The 24,407-nt window shown below is 34.2% G+C and overlaps 2 protein-coding genes across 4 annotated transcripts; both read right to left on the bottom strand.

Annotated features, from left to right (window-relative positions):
- Positions 1-52: 52 nt before the first annotated feature.
- On the bottom strand, positions 53-16,432 carry LOC145759101 (serine/threonine-protein kinase 33-like). Of its 3 annotated transcripts, none has more exons than XM_082572845.1 (14): positions 16,347-16,432; positions 14,660-14,734; positions 9,140-9,262; positions 8,417-8,519; positions 7,982-8,086; positions 7,407-7,548; positions 6,985-7,070; positions 6,491-6,578; positions 5,850-6,038; positions 3,406-3,575; positions 3,063-3,098; positions 2,248-2,466; positions 626-1,843; positions 55-246 (listed from the first exon to the last, which is right to left on the bottom strand). In XM_082572845.1, the coding sequence occupies exons 3-13, from the start codon at positions 9,229-9,231 to the stop codon at positions 1,487-1,489; spliced, it is 1,587 nt and encodes a 528-aa protein (XP_082428971.1). In that variant the 5' UTR covers positions 9,232-9,262; positions 14,660-14,734; positions 16,347-16,432; the 3' UTR covers positions 55-246; positions 626-1,486. The 3 variants fall into 3 exon arrangements, with proteins under 3 accessions (XP_082428969.1, XP_082428971.1, XP_082428970.1); XM_082572844.1 differs by lacking the exon at positions 16,347-16,432 and adding an exon at positions 15,655-15,835; XM_082572843.1 differs by lacking the exons at positions 14,660-14,734; positions 16,347-16,432 and adding an exon at positions 9,968-10,123 and having other exon boundaries at positions 53-246.
- A 1,892-nt stretch (positions 16,433-18,324) lies between these two features.
- Positions 18,325-23,760, bottom strand: LOC145759009 (uncharacterized). The gene is made up of 8 exons (XM_082572724.1): positions 23,503-23,760; positions 22,920-23,100; positions 22,125-22,443; positions 21,665-21,804; positions 20,933-21,062; positions 19,931-20,104; positions 19,440-19,545; positions 18,325-18,748 (listed from the first exon to the last, which is right to left on the bottom strand). The coding sequence occupies exons 1-8, from the start codon at positions 23,695-23,697 to the stop codon at positions 18,557-18,559; spliced, it is 1,437 nt and encodes a 478-aa protein (XP_082428850.1). The 5' UTR covers positions 23,698-23,760; the 3' UTR covers positions 18,325-18,556.
- Between the last annotated feature and the right edge of the window lie 647 nt (positions 23,761-24,407).

The following is a 24,407-nucleotide window of genomic DNA, read 5'->3' as shown; positions in this document are numbered from 1 at the left end:
TCTATTGCACTCTGGACAACAAAAAATTGCAGTTGTGAGTAATAACTTTAATTTATATTTTTTATATGTGTATATACGTTTATGGTTGATTAAGATTTTTCTATATGTTTAAGGCTCTATCTTTTCTGGACCGCGTGATAAAAAATTGCACTTTTTTTTCGCGTGATAAAAAATTGCATTCTTGAAAATTGCACTCAGTTTATATGAAGTTCAATCGTCAATTTTCAATGTTTTTTTGCAACAATTCTACAACAAAATCAAAAGAATATTAAATTTGATTTAAAAATTTTAAGTTTTTAAAAAAAATTTTGACCTATATTTTATGGTAAAAATATATTGCAAGTGGGGTCAACAAATAAAAAATATCTCTAACTTTTGTTCTACTCAATATTTTTGCGAATTTTCTTATCTAGTATGTTAGTTAGGTCAATGCGCATCTAATAAAACACTAAATTTTGAGTTTTGTAATTTAGCAAAAATTTTATTTTCTAATTTAATTTTGAAAAAAGGGTAAATTTTATTTAATTTTAAAATAAAATTAAACTATTAAGATTTTTTTGTAAGTAAGAATAGACATTTTAAACTACAAAAAATAAAAATTAAATTTAAAAAAATAAAAACTTACCGTATTATCAAAATGTATTTTCTTTATAGTGATCATAAATATCAGGTATAAATAAAAGCATTTCACAGTTAATATTGAAAAAATATTTGTGAAAAATTTTACTCTGAAAAAAGAATGATATTTTATAGGTAACATTGTTTAAAATAAAATACAAATTACAGATAGTTTAGAATTTTTTTTGTCTATAAAACCGATTTTGAAAAAAAATTATGCTTTATTTTTTACTTAAATATTTTTAGTTAGTTTATTATAATATTTTTTAATAAAAAGCGCAATATTGTTTAATGCGGGCTTCTAGTTGTTAAAAGTACGTTAAAAAAGCTAAAATACCCACAGTATATAATTAAAAAAAACTTGCCCGTTTTTGAAAAAATTACAAAAGCAATGGTGTAAAAATATATACTCCTATATTACTGAAAAAGAATTTTGTCAAATTAACATACAATCCCGAAAACGACATTATACCAAAAAAACTAGGTCGAATTTTTATAAAAAATATGGGGTATTTCCCAGAAAAGAGTTAGGGTAAAAGAGTGTTAATAAAAAATGTCTTATTAATTATCGGTAAATTGCCGATTTTCGGTAATACATTAGTATTCAGTTAAAACAGGGCATACTTAAAAAAAATAAAAGCAATTTTTTTTTATAAAAAATCTAAGCTACAAGGGTATAGTTAAATTTGAAATAGTGTAAGTGTTGTACCAGTAGCAATATAATTTAATTTTATAGTTTTTAATTTATAGGTAACGCCGACTCACAGTGACTTTTCGATTCAATAAAAAAAATTGGCGATTTTCCATCTTTACGATACTTAGCACAGCGCGCAAAAGTAAACAAAACAGGGGTTGTCGCTCATTTGTGTCATCGCTTCGTGCCACTAGGCACCTTTTTTTTCTTGACCTTGTTCGCTGAGGCTAAGTGTCTAGGGGTGAGCAGCGGGGACCCCTGATGATGATTTAGGGGTAACATTTCCGGGGTAGTGGGTCTATTGGCTGATAACAATCTTGTATCAGGTTTTAATCGTCCATTGTTTGTTGGGGCCGCATGGTCAGTCGCGGTGGTTCCCCTGTAGCCCCCATTACCCTGGTGCCCCGTTTTTCCACCCTGGATAGGGGACCGCGCATTTCGGACTCGGGGGCCGGGGGACCTGGACCCAGATGCTATGCTCTTATTTTCGTAAATTTTACGAGGTGTACCAAGAACTTTTTTCGGAGAAGTCTAAAAAAATAATTTTTACAAAACTATAAAGTATAGATATATTACCGAAATCCCTTTGACCGAATGGACGTTTTACCGAATAATTTAAGCCCAAAAGCCCCATTTTACCGAATGTGACATTTTCTAACTACCCCTTTCTTAAATTTTTCGGTAAAAAATCGTTTTTAAATTGTGTTTTTCGGGAATATGCCCATCAGAAAAATGGTTTCGATAATATAGGCGTATTACATTAAATATAGTCGTCTTCACGGGCTATTCTTTGGGCCTGTTGTCAGCATTTTAATTGTCGTGGTATGGTCGCAACTTGCAACTAATATTCGCCAGCGATAATTTAACTGCGCACCACAAACGGGATTTTTTTTTTCATTTTAAAGGCATATAAATACGATATAGTCTACACTTACTTTTAAATTGACAGGCAAACTGCCACGACGCGCATTATCCATATACGTGGAGTTAACAGGTCGTGTGTGCGCTACTACGGTGCTATGGTTGTCGTGGTGACCTCCCGGTGCCGAGAGCGGTGCCGATTTTGTCGATTTCTTTGACTTGGTGCTGTTCGTGGATATTGGGTCGGAATTTGAAGACGATTGACCGCCAGACGACTCAGGTCGTTTTTCGTCCTAAAAAACAAAGAAAAAAGATAAGTTTAGTCCGGTAGTGTAGTATAGCGGTCACAGCTTCGGACTACGGGCCGAAATGTTTTGGGTTCGAGCCGCACCAATGCTACATTATTCGCTCTTAAGCCCAGCGTTTACAGATAGCTTAAAAACACATCAAAAGGTTTCGGGTTCAAACCGCACCAATGTCACACTATTCGCCCTTAAACCCGGCGTTTATCGCTAAAACACACCAAAAGGTTTCGGGTTTAAACCGCACCAATGCCACACTATTCGCCCTTGAGCCCAGCGTTTACAGATAGCTCAAACACACCAAAAGGTTTCGGGTTCGAGCCGCACCAATGCCACACTATTCGCCCCTGAGCCCGGCGTTTACAGATAGCTCAAACATATCAAAAGGTTTCGGGTTTAAACCGCACCAATGCCACACTATTCGCCCTTAAACCCGGCGTTTATCGCTAAAACACACCAAAAGGTTTCAGGTTCGAGCCGCACCAATGCCACACTATTCACCCTTGAGCTTGGGGTTTACAGATAGCTCAAACGCATTTTAATAGCATTCGTTAAAAATTAATAAAATGGCAATATAGATTTCTTACCACCTCGTTTTCTTCATTGTCTGAACCAAATTCATCCTAAAAAAATGAAAAGAGAAAAATAAAAGCTGCGAAAAAATTTAAAAAAATAACTAGGATTTACTACATGAAGTCTTAGGTTCGATCCCCACTGCTCTCATTCTGTAAAAAGTAAGTTTCCATGAACGGTATAATCTCCTGCTGAGCCAAAAACCAATCAGCAGATAAATTTTGGGCAATTATAATCAATAATATCCCAAACTATCAAAGGAAACTTGAGACTGGGTCAGGGTAACAAATGTTACTCTATGTTTAGGCAATAAGACTGACATTACCCTATCAAGAAAAAAAAATGAACCATTTTTACCTCTTCATTATTGTTCGCCATTTCTTTAGCGTAATCTTTCATAAGATCAAGTACATTGGTCGGGTTGGTATCATCTAATTTACCAACTGTCCATGGGTGTGTTGTTACTTCGCTTGCTGTCAATCTATGCGCTGGATCAACGTTCAATAACTTAACAATCAAATTCTTAGCTAAAAAAACAAAAAAATTATGATTACAAATTTTTTGTATTTATTTAAAATTAATGTGGAAAGGTCGACTTCACTTCTTTAACATAGAGTAACATTTGTTACCCTGACCCAGTCTCGAGTTGCCTGTGGCAGTTTGGGATATTATAGAGACTATAATTGCCCGGTAATTATGCTGCTGATTAAGTGCTGGCTCAGCAGGAGTTTATACCGTTTATAGCGCCTTACTCAAGGGCGCTACAGCATGAGATCAGTAGGGATTAAACCCACGACCTTATGTGTGGTGTAGCAAGTGCTCTTACCACTACACCACGCTGCCGGCTTCACCTCTTAAACATAGAGTAACAATTGTTACCCTGTCCCAGTCTTGAGTCGACTTAGTTTGGAATATTATAAGATTAAAATTGCCAGAAAATTAAGCTGCTGATTAGGTTTTTGGCTCAGCAGGAGTTTATTTTGTTTATTGCGCCTTACTCAAGGGCTTACGGAACAAAAGCAGTGGGGATCGAACCCAGGACACCATGTAGTAAAGCCAAGTGTTCTAACCATTGCTAAAAAATTAACTATAAAACATCGTAAAAAATTTTTCTTTAAAAAATTTCCGAAAAAAAAACGTAATCTTTTTTTTAAACTTAAATATTCAGAATATCCAAAATCAAATATTTCTCCATACGCGATGTAATAATGTGTTAAACGACATGCTGTCTACAGTGTCAATGATTTAATGGTTTTGGAATTTTTTTACAAGTTTAAATATAGACCACACAAATATAAGGCTATACATTATTTACATGGTCGAGAATGTTGTTACAAGTCGATGCCCCCCCTTACGGTCGGAATTTTAATTTTCGTAATATGGTCGCAGATCTTAACTAATATTTTTAGTCGTTATTTGCGAACCGAAAGGTTTCGGGTTCGAGTCGCGCAAATGCCACATTATTCGCCCTTGAGCCCGGCGTTTACGGATAGCTTAAACACACCAAAAGGTTTTGGGTTCGAGCCGCACCAATACCACACTTTTTGCCCTAAACCCTGGCATTTACAGATAGCTTAAACACACCAAAAGGTTTCGGGTTCAAACCGCGCCAAAGCCACGTTATTTGCCCTTGAGCCCGGCGTTTACGGATAGCTTAAACACGTCACAACAAAGGGTACGAATTAGCGTTTAAAAAACGATTCGCTAAAAATAAGGTCGGATTTTTAGAGCAATTATTAGGTTCAAGTCATAATCTTCGTTTTTTTGTAACACTTGACGCGTTGCGTTGGCATTTTTAAAATATAACGTATTGTTAAACAATCATTAAGAATATTTTGCACGAAAAACGAGACATTTTTAATTCTTTTAAGGCTGTGATATGCCTTTAAAAAATGGCGCAACAACTGAACGATCTCGGGAGCGAAATTTACACATTGCTAAAACTTGGAAGGTTATTGTTATTAAATGCCCTATAGTAACCTACATTTACGCAGGATTATGTTAATGTAATTAAACTAGTGTGAAACCGGTTTAAAATATATCGTAAAAATACACAAACATACACGAAAGTTTTATTTCCGCCTGAACCTTTTTTGGATGATTCGCTATTTCTAATATATTTGTAAAAAACGATTCGCTAATTTAAAAAACGATTCGCTTTTAGCGAACAGCGACCCGTTTTTTCGTTACCTGCAACATCACACCCTAGCCCAATAAAATTACAAAAGACATATTACTTTAAAGTAATATTAATAAAAATGGCCTAAAAAGTAGCGTGGTATGGTGGTTAGAACACTTAGTTTAACTACGCGAGGTCCTAAGTACGATTCCCACTGCTTATATGCTATAGCACATTTAAGTAAGGAGCTATAAACGAAATGAATTCCTGCTGAGCCAAAAACCAATCAGCAGCTTAATTATCAGGTTATTGAAATTATTAATATCCCAAACTACTAAAATCAACTTAAAACTGAGTCGGGGTAACAAATGTTACTCTATGTTTCAGCTATGAAGTCGTCCTTCCCACATCGAGGATAAATAAACACAAAAGGGGTTTTATTATTATAAGCACGGGGTATCTATATATAGATCAAGCGCGCATAGTTATACAACTTTTATAACAATAACTTTAACTAAACACGCTTGTATTTCGTATTTAGGCTAGAGCGGGCACCGTCGCCACCCGCCATTGTCTGACGAACAATGGGCTTTGTGACGTCATAATCAAAGCATTGTGACGTGTAGAATCCACCAGCAGCGTGGCACGTAGCAAAGAATTGAATATTTTTAACATTTTTTACCTTGTTTAGAAATATTTGTCCAAATCGAAGCTTGAAAACTCACTTCGGCTCGTTTTATTAGTTCGTATAGTTTGTCCTCTTTTTCGGCGACAAAGGGAAATTCCCGCGATAGAAGGGCGAATAGGATGACCCCTACGCTCCAGTTGTCACATTGCTGGGAGTAGTCGTGGTTCTGGATAACTTCAGGGGCTAAAGGTTAAAGTAAAAAAAAAATCAAAAAAAAAATTTAAAAAAAAAAAAAAAAAAATTGTAATTATTTATCCTCGATGTGGGGGGGACGACTTCACGGCGTGAACATGGGGTAACATTTGTTACCTTGACCCAGTCTCGAGTTGCCTTTGGCAGTTTGCGATATTTATATAATTATGATTGCCCTATAATAAAGCTGCTGATTCTTTTGTTTTTCTTTTGTTTATAAGTACCGTTTATACCAAATTACTAAAAGACTCTACAGCATGGGAGCAGTGGGAATCGAACCCAGAACCCAATGGGGCGATAATAAAATCTTTTTGTCCTATTTTTTTATTTAAACACCCAGTAAAATTACACAAAAAATTCTTTGAAAAAGTTTAAGCAAATTTTAAATGGGCCGCAAATAAAATTACGTGCCAAAAATCAAAATAAAATTAGGTTGTACTTGCCCATATAAACAGGTGTACCACATGACGATTGTAACATCGATTCGCTACCAACACCTCCCTTAACAACCGATAAACCGAAATCTGTTAACTAAAATTAAAAAATATATTTTAATAAAATTAAATTAAAGTTTTTGTTAAAAATATTAAATTTTTTTTTTTTAATTTTAAAGATATATTAGTTTTAAAAAAACGTATTTTTTATTTTTGTGTTTATTTATCCTCGATGTGGAAAGGTCGACTTTACAGCCCAAACATAGAGTAACATTTGTTACCCCGACCCAGTGTCAAGTTGACTTTGTCGTTTGAGACATTATCGATTACAATTGCCCGATAATAAATCTGCTGATTGATTTTGGCTTAGCAGAAGTTTATACCATTAAAAACACCTTACTTAAAGACGCTACACTATTAGAATCAGTGGGAATCAAACCCAGGACCTTACGTAGTAAAACGCTATCAAACGTTCGTACAGTTTTAAAATGTAATATGCTTACCTTAATATCGTATAATGGTGACTCGTCGCTTTCCCTACAACCAGCTATCAATATATTCTCCAATTTTAAGTCACGATGTACTATACCTATGCGTTTAACATATTTAAATTGTTAATAACTTAGTTAGTTAAGTTAAAGTGTAGTGATTAGAACACTTGGCTTTACTACATAAGTTCCTGGGTTCGATTCCCACTGCTTCAATACCGTAGCGCCCTTAAGTAAGACGCTAAAAACGGTATAAACTCCTACTGAGTCAAAAACTTAATCAGCAGCTTAATTATCGGGCAATTATACCCAATAATATCCCAAACTGCCAAAATCAACTTAAGACTGGGTTGGGGTAACTGATGTTACTCTATGTTTAGGCCGTAAAGTCGGCCTTTCCACATCAAAGTTAAATAAACGCATAAAAAATCGTGTACCGTTTCTGTGAAGATATACGATCGCATCAGCCAGACAGTGAATAACATGCCGGGCAGAATACTCGGTGAAAGGACCTTTATCACTAAACAACAACGACCTTAGGTCACCCAGTTCACATATCTCCATAACAAGATACATTTTCTGTTGTAATCAAATTTTTCTTAAAATTTTTTTTAATTTTAGCCCTCGTTAAGGGTGAATTACCCTTAAAAAATACCTTCAACAGATATTAACCCAATGAAGAGAACCCTACTACAACTAGTACCCAAACTTGACCCCTTAAACATACCCACTATTACAAATACCCCCGCAACCCCCAAAAAAGCACAACTTTTAAAAAATTACCCCCCTTTTTACAGAAAAAGCACCCATTTAAATAAATACCCTCTCTTACCCCTAAAAAAGCACCTAATCGGACAAGTACCCACTAACCCCAGAAAATTTCCCCACTTGTACAATTTACACCCTTCCACCCCCAAAATGAAACCTACAAAAAATACCCCCTTACCCAACCCCCGGAAAAGCACCTACTCTAAAATTATTAAGTTTTAACTTAGGTAAGTATAAGCTGTACCTTGGAAGTTTCGAATATTTCTTCAAGATGGATAATATGTTCATGACGTACTCGTTTTAAAATTGTCACTTCACGCTCTAGTAATTTAATTGCAGGGTTTCCCGCCTAAATAAAACAAAGTTCAAAAAAAAAATTCAACAATTTTTTTAAAAAATCAAAAAAATTTAAAAAAAGAAATTTTTGTTGTCTTTACTACATGAGGTCCTCGGTTCGATCCCCACTGCTTCCATGCTACAGCACCCTTAAGTAAGGCGCTATAAACAAAACCCACAATTGCTAAGCCAAAAACCAGTTAGCAATTACCAAGCAATAATATTTCAAACTGCCAAAGTCAACTCGAGACTGGGATGGGGTAACAAATGTTACTCTATGTTTAGGCTGTGAAGTCGACCTTTCCACATCGAGGATAAATAAACACACATTAAAAATACTTGCCTTTTCTTTGTTAACTTTTTTAATTGCCCATCTGTCTTTAGTTGTAGTCCGATAACCTTCAACAACAACACCAAAACTCCCTTGTCCCAATTTCTCACCAAATCTTAAAATATTTTTTTGGTCTGTTTATAATAAACGTACGGTTTAAATGGACTACATAGCCGTTACGTCTATGTATGATAAAGGTTAATAGAAAGTATGTCCAATATATATATATGCCTGCAAAATAAATAAAACTACCATTTGTGGTGCGCAGGTAAATTATCGCAGGCAATCAATTGTTGAAAGTTACGACTATATTACAACAATTAAAATCTCGGCCGGCGGTCTTTCGACTAGTTTTTCATATTGTGAAAGGAGTATAAAAAACTTTATTTTCTTATCATATTGGCATTTTTTAAACTTGCACAAGGATGGTATTATTTTTTAAATTGGTCAAGTGGTTTTTGAGAGAACGAAATTTAAAAATGAAAAAAAAAAATTTTTTTTGACGGTCGCGAGTCACGTGACATCTGACGTCATCGTCGTATGATAATATACCGAAAAACATAGAAAATATTTTTTTTATTTGTAAAAGGTTTGACGTTCCTGTTTTTTTATAGAATAAAAATTTGGCATATGAAGTTATATTTTGCGTCAATATTAAAGGCAGATATTTCTTTTAACAGTTTTCAAAATGCCAAACGACGTCTTTAAAAAAGCGAATTAAAAATAAGCAAATACCTGTACATTTCTTCAATGACTTTTTCATCTTCTATTCTACGATGTCGTACTTTGTGTTCGGCGCTGTCGACTCTCGACCTCGCAGCTGCCATTTCTATGACGATTTGTGGTGTTTTTGCTAATCTAAACAAATACAAATGTAGTAGTTTTCCGCTTAAGGTATATTTTATTGGGAAAAGGTGTGCTGTTGTGAAGTGTTTAAGTTATCCGTAAACGCCGGGCTCAAGGGCGCATAGCGTGGCATTGGCGCGGCTTAAACCCAAAACCCTTTTGGTGTGTTTGAGCTATCTGTAAACGCCGGGCTTAAGGTTTATAATGTGGCATTGGTGCGGCATGAACCGGAAACCTTTTTGACGTGTTTGAGCTATCTGTAAACGCCGGGTTTAAGGACGAATAGTGTGGCATTGGTGCGGCTCGAACCCGAAACCTTTTAGTGTGTTTGAGCTATCTGTAAACGCCGGGTTCAAGGGCGAATAGTGTGGCATTGGTGCGGCTCGAACCCGAAACCTTTTGGTGTTTTTAAGCTATCTGTAAACGTCAGTCTCAAGGGCGAATAATGGGGCATTGGTGTGGCTTGAACCCGAACCATTCGGCTCGTAGTGACTGGTATACTATACTACCGAACAATACGTAAAAATTCAACAAAACGATGAAAACTAAATACATATATAATAAAAAGGCATTTAAAAAAACTGCCGTTCGTGGTGCTCGGGTAAATTACTTAAGCTTAATTATAGTAAGTATACCTAAAAGACATAGAAAAAATATCAATTATCCAAAACATGTTATAATTATCACATTTTTACATATAATTTTTTTTTTACTTACAGCGGGCAAACACTTGTATTTCTTGCCGCAGCATTTTTAACGATTTTATTCACGAGCCTTGTGCTTTTATGAACGTAACAATTACAACGAACAGTCATAATACTACCATCGTCCACCATTATTTTTACTTATTTTAAACCTTATTTTTAAGCAATTTTTTTCTGTTTATTTATAAAGGAAATTATTTAAAAAATTGCGAATTTTAAGAATGTTAGAACCGTAAAAGTAAAGAGAACAATGTATATTTATTATCAAGATTATAAAATAATAATAACAACCTATTATTACGCAATAAAAATAGATTAAATAGTATTTTACACCATTCTTTTTTGAGGCAACATTTTATCTATTCTGCATTTCTAAAAATTAATCCTATATAATATAAATTACTATCTATTGTCTAGTCTGCTATTAAAAAATTTAAAACCGCAAAAAAATATTCTGCAAAAAATTATAAACTAAAAGCTGCAAAAAAATTGTACGTTGGGTCATTGCCCAGACGACATGGTCTGCATTCTCTTATTATGATTCAGTCTCAAGTCATATCTACGTGGGTATATGGGAAAAATTTCCATAGAAAACCTGCACAATAGTCTTAGCTAACTTTCAAGTGCACCGCTATTTAAGGATATTATCATAGTGCTTTGAGGCACAAAAGGAAAGGTAAAATAACAATTCGGCACAAAACGCTTATAATAACTTAGGGCTCGCCGTAGAAAAGTAGCGCAGCAAAATTTAGGCGGCTTTTTCTGTATTTGTTTATCCTCGATGTGGAAGGACGACTTTGCGGTTTAAACATAGAGTAACATTTGTTGCCCCGACCCAGTCTTGAGTTGACTATGACAGTTTGGGATATTATTGATTTTTTTTCGTTTATAGTGCCTTTATTAAGCATTGAAGCAGTTGGGATCGAACCCAGGACCTTATGAAGTGAAGCCAATCGTTTTACTAATGCGCAATGCTGACCGATTGACTGACTGACTGACTAACTGACTAGCTGACTTACTAGCTGACCGACTAGCTAACTGACTAGCTGATTGATTAACTGACCGACTAGCTGACTAGCTGACTGACTGACTGACTAGCTGACTGATTAACTGACCGACTAGCTGACTGACTGACTGACTGACTGACTGACTAGCTGACTGATTAACTGACCGACTGACTAGCTGATTGATTAACTGACCGACTCGCTGACTAACTGACTAGCTGACTGATTAACTGACCGACTAGCTGACTGACTGACAAATTAAACAAATAACTAACGACGTAAAAAAACATAAAATGTGTTTTAAAATTCTTTACAACCTTAACTTTTTGCTAAGCAATTTGCGTAACGGCTCTTGACAACGCCAATTTCAAATGAAAACAAAGGAGCTAAAAAAAGTTTTGATTGCCACTTAACGAAGAGACGACTTTCACAAGGTCGTTGAACTGGGTTCGATATCGTAAAAGTTCTTCAGAAGTGCCCTTAACAAACTTGAGTTCTTTCAAAGGGCCTAAAACTCGAACTAGACTGTTATTGCCTAAAAAAATTGCATTTTCTAGCTGGTATTTTTTCATATGTTTATTAACTTGAAAAAAAAACTTTACAGTCTAAACATAGAGTAACATTTGTTACTCCGACCCAGTCTTGAGTTGACTTTGTCAGTTTGGGATATTATTGATTATATTTGTCCGATAATTCATCTGCTGATTGGTTTTTAGGCCTAGCAAAAGTTAATACCGTCTAAAGCCCTTTACTCAAGTACCATATTACATTGAAGAAGTGATAATCGAACCCAAAACATGTCTTATAAAAAGGCTAATAACTACTACACTACGTTGCAAGTTTTAAGTAAATGTAACAGTTTTTTTTTAATCCTAAAAAAAGTTAACATTCTGGATTGAGTTAATTACTAATAGTAAACGCTCTTGAATAAAATCCATTTGAACAACTTAATAAGCTTCTTAAAACCGCAAATTTCACACGTTTCGGTACTAGAGATTATACCTCGGTAATAAATAATTAAATCCGCGGCAAAACGAACGTCGTTTTCCGGCGAAAATTTTTTTGTATGTTGATCTTAATTTCCGCTAATAAGTCCTTTAAAAATCGCAATAATTAAATTAACTAACTATAACATTGTTTGCCCTTACCATATAAATTAACTTAATATACATGACATTTGTAACCTACGGTTCTTACTATTTTTTTATTACTTTTACGATTTTTTTAAATCTACATAATATGTTTTTAACCCTAACTATATTATCCTGAAGATAGGTTATAATAATATTACAAGACCGAGAATTGATATATATTGTTCTTATTACTTTTACGGTTCTTACATTCATTACTTTAAAAGTCTACTGAAAACGTTAAAACTAATTTAAAATATTTTACACTGGCTATTTATTTAAACTCAATTCGTATTCCATCCGTTTGCCTTTTTTTTATTTGCCAACAACTCAAAACTGGAATAGTTTGAAGTTAGATAAGGTTATGTTAACACGGCAAAGAAATGTGTCTAAAGTTTATGATAGTTTTTCCCACGCTATATAGGTAAATAAAAATGATTACAAATACAAATCTATTTATATATATACCCACTGATCTCATGCTGTAGCGCCCTTGAGTAAGGCGCTATAAACGGTATAAACTCCTGCTGAGCCGGCACTTAATCAGCAGCATAATTACCGGGCAATTTTAATTTTTAATATCCCAAACTGCCACAGGCAACTCGAGACTGGGTCAGAGTAGCTGATGTTACGCTATGTTTAAGTCGCGCATTCAACTTTCCCACATCAAGGATAAAAAAATTTTGCGCATTTTTTCTTCTATATTATAGGACAAAAAATTCAAAAAAAATTTGATAAAAAAAATCAATTTTACGAAACTGTCTAATTTTAATGTTATTTTTTCTGTACAACTCTTATTGTAATTGTAAAATAAATAACATTTTAAACACTGAACATACACGAAAACACCATTAGGCCAAAAACCAACCGAATTCTAGTAACAGAATTTAATAAAAGTTTGAAATTTAATTAATAATTTACAGTTTACGCGAAACTGTAAATATGAGTTCTCAAGTGTTAGTAAACGTAACTTATTGAATCAAAGTCACAAACACTTGGATGTTATTTAAAATAAACACAAATACATGGTTACCAAAAAATAACTGAATGCAAAAGTGAAACGGCAGCGTGGTGTAGTGGTTAGAACATTTGGTTTTACTACATATATATATATATCTTTATCCTCGATGTGGGAAAGTCGAATGCGCGACTTGAACATAGAGTAACATCAGTTACTCCGACCCGGTCTCGAGTTGCCTGTAGCAGCTTCCCATATGAAGGAAAATAAAAATAAAAAATTAACAAAAACGCATTAAAAAAACAGATTTTAAACTTAATATTAAAATTTAAATTATTCTCGTATTTTGAAGAGAATTTTTTACAACGAAACATATTATTTTTTCATAAACATTATATAGGTTTTTTTTGTTTAAAAACCGCTTAATTTTAAAGAAACAACAACAACAGTGTATTGAACATCCGTTATCCAGTCATAAAAAACTCATAAAAAAACATTTTAAACTTTTATATAAACATTATAACAACTGTACTGATGACGTAATACTGTTATATAAACTTATACAAGGGTAGCCATATCTAAATTGGCTAATGTACAATAAACGTTTATTCATAGTTGTATGTTTAAAAAATACGACGTTTTTCTTTCCCTATTGAAGTGGTAAGCCCACTATACAAAGCGAATTATTCATTAAAAGGCTTATGACGTCATAAACCTATGCTATGACGTAAGCAACGCTGTCAAAAAACAGTGTGTCGGATTTTGATTGGGACAACAAAGTGCCTAAGATGTATTTTTACCGCATTGTTACTTAAAAAGCGGTTATAATTCGTGGAATTGGAAAATACACAATCATAAATTAAACATAAGTACCTGTCTTATTATATATTTAAGGCTGTCTAATCAATCTTCCCAAATTGGGGATAAACAAACATTAAAAACTATAAAACCTTTACAAAAAAAAACTGTCTAGCCAAAGCGTTAAAATTTGATTACTTGATTAATTACAGAATTTTAATAAATTTAAATTATAAATATATTTTAATTATAAAACAAATTTATAAAAATACCGACAGCGTGGTGTAGTGGTAAGAACACTTGCTACACTACACATAAGGTCGTGGGTTCAATTTCCACCGATCTCATGCTGTAGCGCCCTTGAGTAATGCGCTATAAACGGTATGAACTCCTGCTAAGCTAGCACTTAATCAGCAGTATAATTATCGGGCAATTATAATCTATAATATCTCAAACTGCCACAGGCAACTCGAGACTGGGTCAGAGTAACTGATGTTACCTTATGTTAAGGTCGCGCATTCGACTTTCCCACATCGAGGATGAAGATATATACAAAAAAATAAATAAAAAATAATTTACAAATAATTTAACCTATGCCAAATGTCCCTAAATTTTAGGCATTTTTTTTCCTGATTAACAGAGTTTTATAAATAATTACATTTAATATGAATATGAAATTATAAATATTTAATAAACCACTTTACAAATTGTCTAACAATGTATGGCCAACCAAAAAGTATATTAAAATAATAACATGTTAATATAAATAGTAAGTAAATGTCGTTTTATGAAATAAGCAACTTATGATAACATACCTATTTAAAAATTGTTTTCTAAAAAGCTCTTGGGCAACATCTTGTGGAAATTGTGAATCAGTTCTAAATTGTTATCTAAAAACATTAAAAACAAATTTTTTTCAATTTATTTATTCCTGATATAAGAAGTTCGACTTCACAGCCTAAACATGAAGTAACATTTGTTACCCCAACCCAGTCTTAAGTTAAGCAATATTGTTAATTATACCGGCAGCGTGGTGTAGTGGTAAGAACACTTGCTACACCACACATGGGGTCGTGGGTTCAATCCCCACTGATCTCATGCTGTAGCACCCTTGAGTAAGGCGCTATAAACAGTATAAACTCCTGCTGAGCAAGCACTTCATCAGCAGTATAATTACTGGGCAATTATAATCTATAATATTCCAAACTGCCACAGGCAACTCGAGACTGGGTCGGAGTAACTGGTGTTACTTTATGTTTAAGTCGCACATTCAACCTTTCCACATCGAGGAGAAAGATATATACGAAAAAAAAAATTATTGCATTAATATTAATCTGCCTATAGTTTTTGGCTTAGCAAAGGTTTATACTGCTTACAACACCTTAATAAAGCATGGGACCAGTGGGGATTGAACCCAGGACCTTATGTAGTACAACCAAATGTTTTAACCACTCTATCATGCTACCAGAAAAATTTAATAAAGACTAGTCAAAAAAATTAATCCTAAATTTTTAATTCCTAAATTTTCAAAATATGATCGCAACTCTCAACTTATAATTGCCAGCAATAATTTACCTGCGCACCATAAAAGGCAGTTTAAATTATTTTGTGGGCCTATAAATTAGACATACATAGTCCTATATATATATAGTCCTCTAGCTCAAATATATTTAAATATTAAAATGCTCACACCAAATTTAAACTTTTATAAAACTAAAAATAAATTTCTAATTTTTTGATCACGTAATTAATATTTGAACCAAGAGATCAGACAAGTTTAGAAATCATTGAATACACATGAAGAACTTACCAGTAACTATAGATTAGGCTCTACACAATAAGTCTTTCAGCCTAACCTACTAAGTAAACCAAAAATGACTATACTTTATTCATTTCAAATTTGTGAAAACACAAAGCTTACTAAATATTATATTAACACTATTGGAATAAAAGGTCTAGAGAAAAAAATTTATAACTTCGTGTATAAAGTGTTTATAGACTGCGGTAACTCTACACTAGCTCTTTTGTGCCGTTAGTTTTTTATTCTATTGTCTGTGGACTGTGTTACGCGTTTAACATGGGCCTCTGGAGTAATTAAAACTACCTCGTCGGCACGAATTGCCTTTTCTTTATTATTCTAGGTGAGAATTTTACTTATTTTTTGGTGATAAGTCCTTTTCTTTTTGTTTAATGTTGCGTCAGAAAACCCGAAACTATAGTGTAGTGGTTAGAACACTTTGCTTTACTACATGAGGTCCTCGGTTTGATCCCCACTGCTTTCTTGCTGCTGTGCCTTTGATTAAGGAGCTATAGATAGTAAAAATTCTTTCTGAGCCAAAAACCAATCAGCAGATTAATTAACGGGCAATTATAATCAATAATATCCCAAACTGCCAAAGTCAACTCAAGACTGGGTCGGGGTTACAAATGTTACTTTACGTTTGGGCTGTGAAGTTAACCTTTCCACATTGAGGATAAATAAATATAAATAAAAATACTTACTTTAAATAAAACAAAATCCAGATTTGATTTCAATTGTCAGAAATTAATTGTAACATTTTTTAATTCAATTTAAAATTTTATGATCTGCAAAAAAACAAGATAAAAATGAGTGATTTTTCTTAAGAAAAAAAGTAAAACTGTTATATCATTTAATGATTTTAATTATACTGGTCGATTGCCCATACTTGGTTTGCATTTTAGTTGTTGTAACACGGTCACATCTAAAATATACCTGTGGTCATTTCCCTGTGCATATATATTTTTTTGTATATATCTTTATCCTCGATGTTGAAAAGTCGAATGCGCAACTTAAACATAGAGTAACATCAGTTACTCCGACCCAGTCTCAAGTTACCTGTGGCAGTTTGAGATATTATATGGATTATAATTGCCCGGTAGTTATACTGCTGATTAAGTGCTGGCTCAGCAGGAGTTCATGCCGTTTATAGCGCCTTACTCAAGGGCAGACTATAGCTAAAAAAGGTTTCAGGTTCGAACCGCACCGATGCCACATTATTCATTATTTAGCCTGGCGTTTACAGATAGCTTAAACACGTTTTTAATTAAAATTGACAGAAGAGAATCTATAAAAAGAACTAAAAAAATGATATAAACCCTTGATAAGCCAAAACCAACCAATAGATTAACTATTGAGCAATTTTTTTTTTGGTATATATCTTTATTCTCAATGCGGGAAAGTCAAATGCGCGACTTAAACATAGAGTAACATGAGTTACTCCAACCCAGTCTCCAGTGGCAGTTTGGAATATTATAAATTATAATTGCCCGGTAATTATGCTGCTGATTAAGTGCTGGCTCAGCAGAAGTTCATACCGTTTATAGTTTTCTATACGAAACTAATACAAAGTTAAAGCAAGTCATAAGCAGACGAACAGACAAATAATATTTAAAATCTAAATAATCAAAAAGTCGAATACATTTATTTAAAACAGACTATTGATTAAAAAAAAACGACATTACACTAATTCTTTTTACACTTACTTACTTTATTTGTAAAATACCAATTACTTAAGTTAAAAACACTTGGGTATTTCTTAAAAAATCGAATTAAAATGTCTTTTTTTCACACTTTTACCTACGCAAACTGTTAAAAATTTTTCACAAAAAATTTGTAAAAAATTGTGTCACTTGTTGCTATGAAATTAATAGGGGGCGCAAGTAACTATTTTATATAATGTCTTGGGGACGCGGAATTTGAGGAAATGGAAAATGAAGGAACGGAAATTGAAGGAACGGAAAATGAAGGAACGGAAATTGAAAGAACGGAAAATAAAGGAACTGGAAAATGAAGAAACGGAAAATAAAGGAACCGGAAAATGAAGGTACGGAAAATGAAGGAAACGGAAAATGAGGGAACGGAAATTGAAAAAAAGAGGAGGGGGAATCTTAAAAAAATAAAACGCGGAATTCCGTTGACTGTTTATTTGTATTTAAGTCAATATTATTTTAAAAATTAACGGGTATTTTATAGAAGAGGGTTGGGGTATGCTTGGGTAATAAAAATTAACTCATTATCGCTTATCAGTTTTCGAATTAATGACAGTAATCCTAAATAAACAGTCAATGGTATTTCCGCGTTTTAGTATTTAAGAATCCGCCCTCTCCTTTTTTGTATCCTTTATTTTCCGGTTCCTTCATTTTCCGTTCCTTCATTTTCCGGTTCCTTCATTTTCCGGTTTCTTCATTTTCCGGTTCCTTCATTTTCCGTTCCTTCATTTTCCGTTCCTTCATTTTCCGGTTCCTTCAGTTTCCGTTCTTTCATTTTCCATTCCCTCATTTTCAGTCGACCCGATGTCTTTGCCCGGTAGTGAATTACAAGCCGAAAGGTTTGGGGTTAGATTCTCGCCAATGCCAAGGTATTTAACCTTTAGCATTTACAAATAATTTAAACAGGTCAGAGTAAGAAACATATCACTTTATATTATTAACTATTTTTATAAATAAACCAAATTAAATATAATATGTTAAATTATCTTTATTTATATCAAAGTTTTTTTTAAAAGAACTAAAAGAAAATTATTTATAAGAAGACGCAAAGTTCAAATTTAAAAAAAAACATTTCTTATATTTTATCCTAAAAAACTTTCATACCATAATATACTACAATTTTTATTTTTATTCAGGGGTACGTTTTGACTTTTACTTAAATTCTTGTTTTTAAAAAAGGGTACGATTTAACTTTTAGCAGGTTATTGTATTGGAGGTCCGTTTCGACCATTTGCAGTTTCGTCGACGAAGTAGCTAGGTCCTATCTCACTAGGTTCGTATGTAAAATACAGCAGCTTATTGCTATCTACTACTGGGACGACGATCTCCATATACCCATCATGATTTAAATCGTCTATCGCCAATGCACCAACTGGGCCCCTGGTTTTGTATATCTGTGATAAAACAATAGCAAATATTGTTATTCAGCCCGTTTTTTTACATTTTTTTTTGTATATATCTTTATCCTCGATGTAAAAAAGTCGATGCGCGACTTAAACATAGAGTAACATCAGTTACTCCAATCCAGTGTCGAGTTGCCTGTGGCAGTTTGGGATATTATAGATTATAATTGCCTAATTATGCTGCTAATAAAGTGCTGGCTCAGCAGGAGTTTGTATCGTTTATAGCACCTTAATCAAGGGCACTACAGCATGAGATCAGTGGGGATTGAACCTACGACCTCATGTGTGGTGTAGCAAGTGTTCTTACCACTACACCACGCTGCCGGTTTATTTAACCTTGATAAGAAAAATAACGACTTAACTATCTAGACATGAAGTAACATTTGTTACCACGACCCAATCTCGAGTTGACTTTGCCAATTTGGGATATCATTGATTATAAATGCACGAAAATGATTTGGTTTAGCAGAAATTTATATTGGTTATAGCGTCATACATAAGGCACTTATGCATGAAAGCAGAGGGGATCAAACCTAAGACCTTACGTTTTCCATATATGTATTCATTTAGTAATAACGGCTGCTTATAGTAAAAATGAATATAAAATAGAAAAAAAATTTAAACCTATTTTTGTAAATCTTAAATAATAACAATAACTATCTTTTAATATGGGAAAAATTACCGTATGGCTAGAGTAACCCCAGTCGTCAGTATTTCGAGAGTTAGGAATAAGTACATATACTCTACCATCGTCATCTCCTGAAACACTTATAAACGGCTTCTTCTTTCTATAGAATACATTTTAAAAATTTGTAAAACATTTCGTCAGATTTAAACCCTAACTCAAATAAAAAAACTAGTTGTGAAAAGGTCGACTTCACAGCCTTAACATAGAGTAACATTTGCTACAATGACCCAGTCTTAAGTTGACTTTGCTAATTCGAAATATTATAGATTATAAACGCTTAGTACTTAATCTACTGATTGGTTTTGTCTCAGCAGGAGTCTAAATTGTTCAAAAAGCCTTACTAAAGAGTAATACAGCATAATAGCAGTGGGGAACGAACCCAAAACCTCATGTGGTGAAGCCAAGTGTTCTAACCACTACACCACGTCACAGAATAAATAATAATTTTAAAACTACTTGTAAAAAGTTAGGGTACACACTTTTACCTTGTCAGTTGGGCGTGTCGTACGATTGGGTGAAATATGTTGATTTTGCCTCCTGATCCAAGGTCCGGAAGAGAGGACAAACCTTCACTGATCAAAGTGTGTCTCCTCCATTTATCACGAATAAAGTCGCAAGGGATTTCGTAAACAAAAACAGAACCTTCATTTCGTTCGTGCCTGTTTCAAAATGTAGAAAAAAATTTTAAAAAAATTTAAAAAAGTTTTCTACATCAAATTTAAGTTAAATTATTACTTACTACTTACTATATATATGTAAAGGCTGATTTTACGGCCTAAACATAGAGTAACAATTATCACCTCGACCCAGTATTGAGTTGACTTCTAAAGTTTGGAATATTATTGATGATCTATGTGTTAAAACACTTTACAATATGAGGTCGTGTGTTCGATTCCTACATCGTTTACGTTTTAGCACACTATATATATATATATTTTTGTATATATCTTTATCTTCGATGTGGGAAAGTCGAATGCGCGACTTAAACATAGGGTAACATTAGTTACTCCGACCCAGTCTCGAGTTGCCTGTGGCACTTTGGGATATTATAGATTATAATTGCACGATAATTATACTGCTGATTAAGTGCTGGTTCAGCAGAAGTTTACACCGTTTATAGCGCCTTACTCAAGAGCGCTACAGCATGAGATCAGTGGGGATTGAACCCACGACCTCATGGTGGTGAAGCAAGTGTTTTTACCACTACACCATTTTTTTGTTAATTATCAGTTAATTATGATTATAATATACCAAGACAACTCGAGACTATGTCAAGGTAACAAAAGTTACTCTATGTTTAGGCTGTAAAGTCAACCTTTCCACACCGAAGATAAACAAATACAAAAAAAGGCAATAAAATGATTGCCCCATAATTTAGAGTTCATACTGTTCATAACGCTTGTTTTAAAAACGCTACGGCATAGAAGCAGTGGGATTCAAACCCGTAACTTTACGTGGCTTAAAATTGATGATATTATTGAACTTACCATGTTGAAACCATGACGTCATCACGTCCATCGGCGTTGACGTCAGCAATCTGAAGATCAAAAAACCAGCCATGATTGTCGATAACTCGTTCGTTAATAGCATCGACATTTGTCCAATTTTCCTCAGGGTCTAAATTTAAAAAAAAATTGCTATCTTATATACCAGGCTACTTTAGTCTTATAAACAAAAGAAAGTACCATTTATTACTCTAATTCAGTCTTGAGTTTAATTTTGCAGTTTGGAATATTCTATATATTAACCGGCAGCGTGATGTAGTGGTAAGAACTCTTGCTACACCACACATGGGGTCCTGGGTTCAATCCCCACTGAGTTCATGCTGTAGCGACCTTGAGTAAGGCGCTATAAACGGTATGAACTACTGCTGAGCAAACTGCCACAGGCAACTCGATACTGGGTCGGAGTAACTTATGTTACTCTATGTTTAATCGCGCATTCGATATTCCCACATCGAGGATAAAGATATATACAAAAAAAAAATGAGCGACAATTAATCTGCTAACTGATAGGGGATCGAACCCATGACCTTATGTAGTAAAGCCAAGTGTTCCAACCACTACACTATGCCACTGTTAAAAAGAAAACTACAGCATAAGCAGTAGGAATCAAACTTGGTACCCCATTTAGTAAAGCCAAGTGTTCCAACCACTACACCACACCGTCAGTATACGAAATCCAATTAGTATTATATTTAATATTATTTTAAGTTGTACCGTCTGTCCAAACTGCATATAGTTTATTGTCCCAATATCCAGCTCCAATAATGACCATTCTAGATTTTCCGGATTCAAGTGGGATCCGCAGTATTCGAAATGAGACATCGGGCCCGTGTGTAATTTGGTGATAACGCCAACTAGCGGTTAAGAAAAAATCAAGTTTAACAGATTTAAAAACAGAAAAAATTGTGATATTATTTGATAAAAGTAGTTAAGCGTATTTTTGACAACGAAGCAAGGGGAATCAAACCTAAGACTTAAAAATTAACCTATTAAATGTGTTCAGACTTATTAAAAGTACTTGCTAGCAACGGGAATTAAACCTAAGACCTAAAAAATAACCCAATAAATATTTGTTTTATGTTCAGTAAGTGCTTTGCAACAAGAATCAAACCCACGACCTCTTGTAGCAAAACATATTGCTTTAATTACTTTATAACATTTAAAATATAATTACCTGCGTCTGCTGTTCCAGAGATATCGATAACCCGGGTTCTCAAACCAAATTAACTCTGAGAAATTAATCGACCCGGGCATACCACGTGACCTAGTCGTCACTAAATCGGGCCACCCATCTTGATTCATATCCACCCATTCGATCATCGAGTAGTACCACTTTTTGTTGGTGCGTCCAAGAGGGGTTATCACCACTGGGGGCAGGGTTCGGGTTTCGTTGCCCTTGGTAACGGGAATAAGTACGATTTGGCCGTCTACGCCTTGGTAGAAATGTGATGCAGCCCACCAAAATGTTAAGTCGCTGTCTGGGATCATGTAATCTAATAAAAAATTATAATTATCAAGTTATTTATATATTTATCCTCGATGTAGGAAGGTCAAATGCGCGACCTAAACATAGAGTAACATCAGTTACTCCGACCCAGTCTCGAGTTGCCTTTAGCAGTTTGGGATATTATTGATTAAAATTGCCCGACGACGATAATTATTCTGCTGATTAAGTGCTGGCTCAGCAGGAGTTCTTATCGCGCCCTACTCAAGGGCGCTACAGCATGAGAGCAGTGGGGATTAAACCCACGACCTCGTGGTGGTGTAGCAAGTATTCTTACCACTACACCACGCTACCAGTACGCTGCTGATTTATTATGGGGTAATTATAACCAACAAAATCTCAAACTGCCAAAGTCAACTTGAGATTGGGTCAAGGTAACAATTGTTACTCTATATTTAGGCTGTGAAGTCAGCATTCTGATACTAAAAATAAATAAATCTGATGAAAAATAAAAAAATAGAATACCTTCAACTTTTCCGACAGAATTCATCCAACCCATTCGTTTTCCAATAACTTCCAGTTCAGGATCTCCTCCGTTTCTCAGCCAATTTCCAATATCCTTAATTCTTAGCAAAGATATTTCTTCATCTGATCGGTTAAAGAAATTAACAGCGAGGTCGACTTTACCTCTATCTGAGTCAACAGTCTATAAAAATAACAAAAATAAAAACACATTTTTAAAAAAATTTTTTGGGAGGATAGGTTTTGATATTAGGGAAGGGTGTGTCTTTAAGATGTGTTTAAGCTCTCCGTAAACGCCGGGTTAAGGGCAAACAGTGTAGCATTGTTGCGGCTTGAACCCGAAACCTTTTGGTGCGTTTAAGCTATCTGTAAACACCGGGCTTAATAGCGAATAGTGTGGCAATGGTGCGGTTCAAACCCGGAACCTTTTGGTGTGTTTAAGCTATCTATAAACGCCGGGCTTAATAGCGAATAGTGTGGCATTGGTGCGGCTTGAACCCGAAACCTTTTGGTGTGATTGAGCTATCTGTAAACACCTTATTCAAAAGCAAGTAGTGAAAAATAAATAATTAAATAAAATTAGTACCTGAGCAAAAGTAGGTCTTCCGTTTATGTTCATCTTAGCGACCAAACGTGGCCTAATCTGCTGGTCCCGCATTCGTTCCCAAGATTCCATCCAGTTTTTCTGAACACGATTTAACAGCCCGTTTATAAACGCGGTATTCGTACTAACCAAACCAAAGATTAGACCCAGGGTCATCAAAAATTTAAAAGATTTCATTTTTGTGAATTCCAAAACTAAACGACGCTCCGCGAAAAGTCACTAACTGCAAATATCTGCAAGTTGCAGTCTCTATTTAGAGTCCTTTAGTTCCGAAATATTTAAAAATTAGGAAGTAATATCTTAAACAAGTAATATATTTCCGGTAATTGAGTTATAAAATCGTATTGATTTGGTGGCCTGATCTCAGGCTGCTCGACTTATTTTTGCACTGTAGTAACCCTGAGTTTTCTACAAAATAAACTCAAAAAACCTAACAATTTTAAATTTACACATCAAGGTAGTATCCATTTTTCTGTTTGTATCTTTACTTTTACAAATAATTCTCAATATAATTTACAAATAACTTAAGTAGCCCCCTAAAAAGAACGTCTTTTACCCAAACAATACCCTAAACTAATGTCTTAGCACTTAAATTAACAATAAACCCTTGAAATTAGGCTTTGAAAGTGTAGTTACCCTCTACAGATAAACCTAATAAAAGGTCGCGCAAACTTAGCCGTTGTTTACCAGTTGTGGCGATTTTTATTTTCTTTAATAGCAAAGTCCTATTTACAAATGCTGACGTTCCATTATTTGATTTAAGATTAATGTTTTATTATTTATTTGTATTGCAAGCCGTCTAATTACAAATGGCGGAATTTTGATTCAACCGCTGCAAATAGGCGTTCTATTATTTTCATTGTGACGTAATTGTGATGAAGCTTTTT

This window comes from Corella eumyota, chromosome 7 (assembly GCF_963082875.1).
Source record: "Corella eumyota chromosome 7, kaCorEumy4.1, whole genome shotgun sequence".
Classification (NCBI taxonomy): Eukaryota; Metazoa; Chordata; class Ascidiacea; order Phlebobranchia; family Corellidae; genus Corella; species Corella eumyota.
This window is presented reverse-complemented; position numbering and strand designations above follow the sequence as displayed.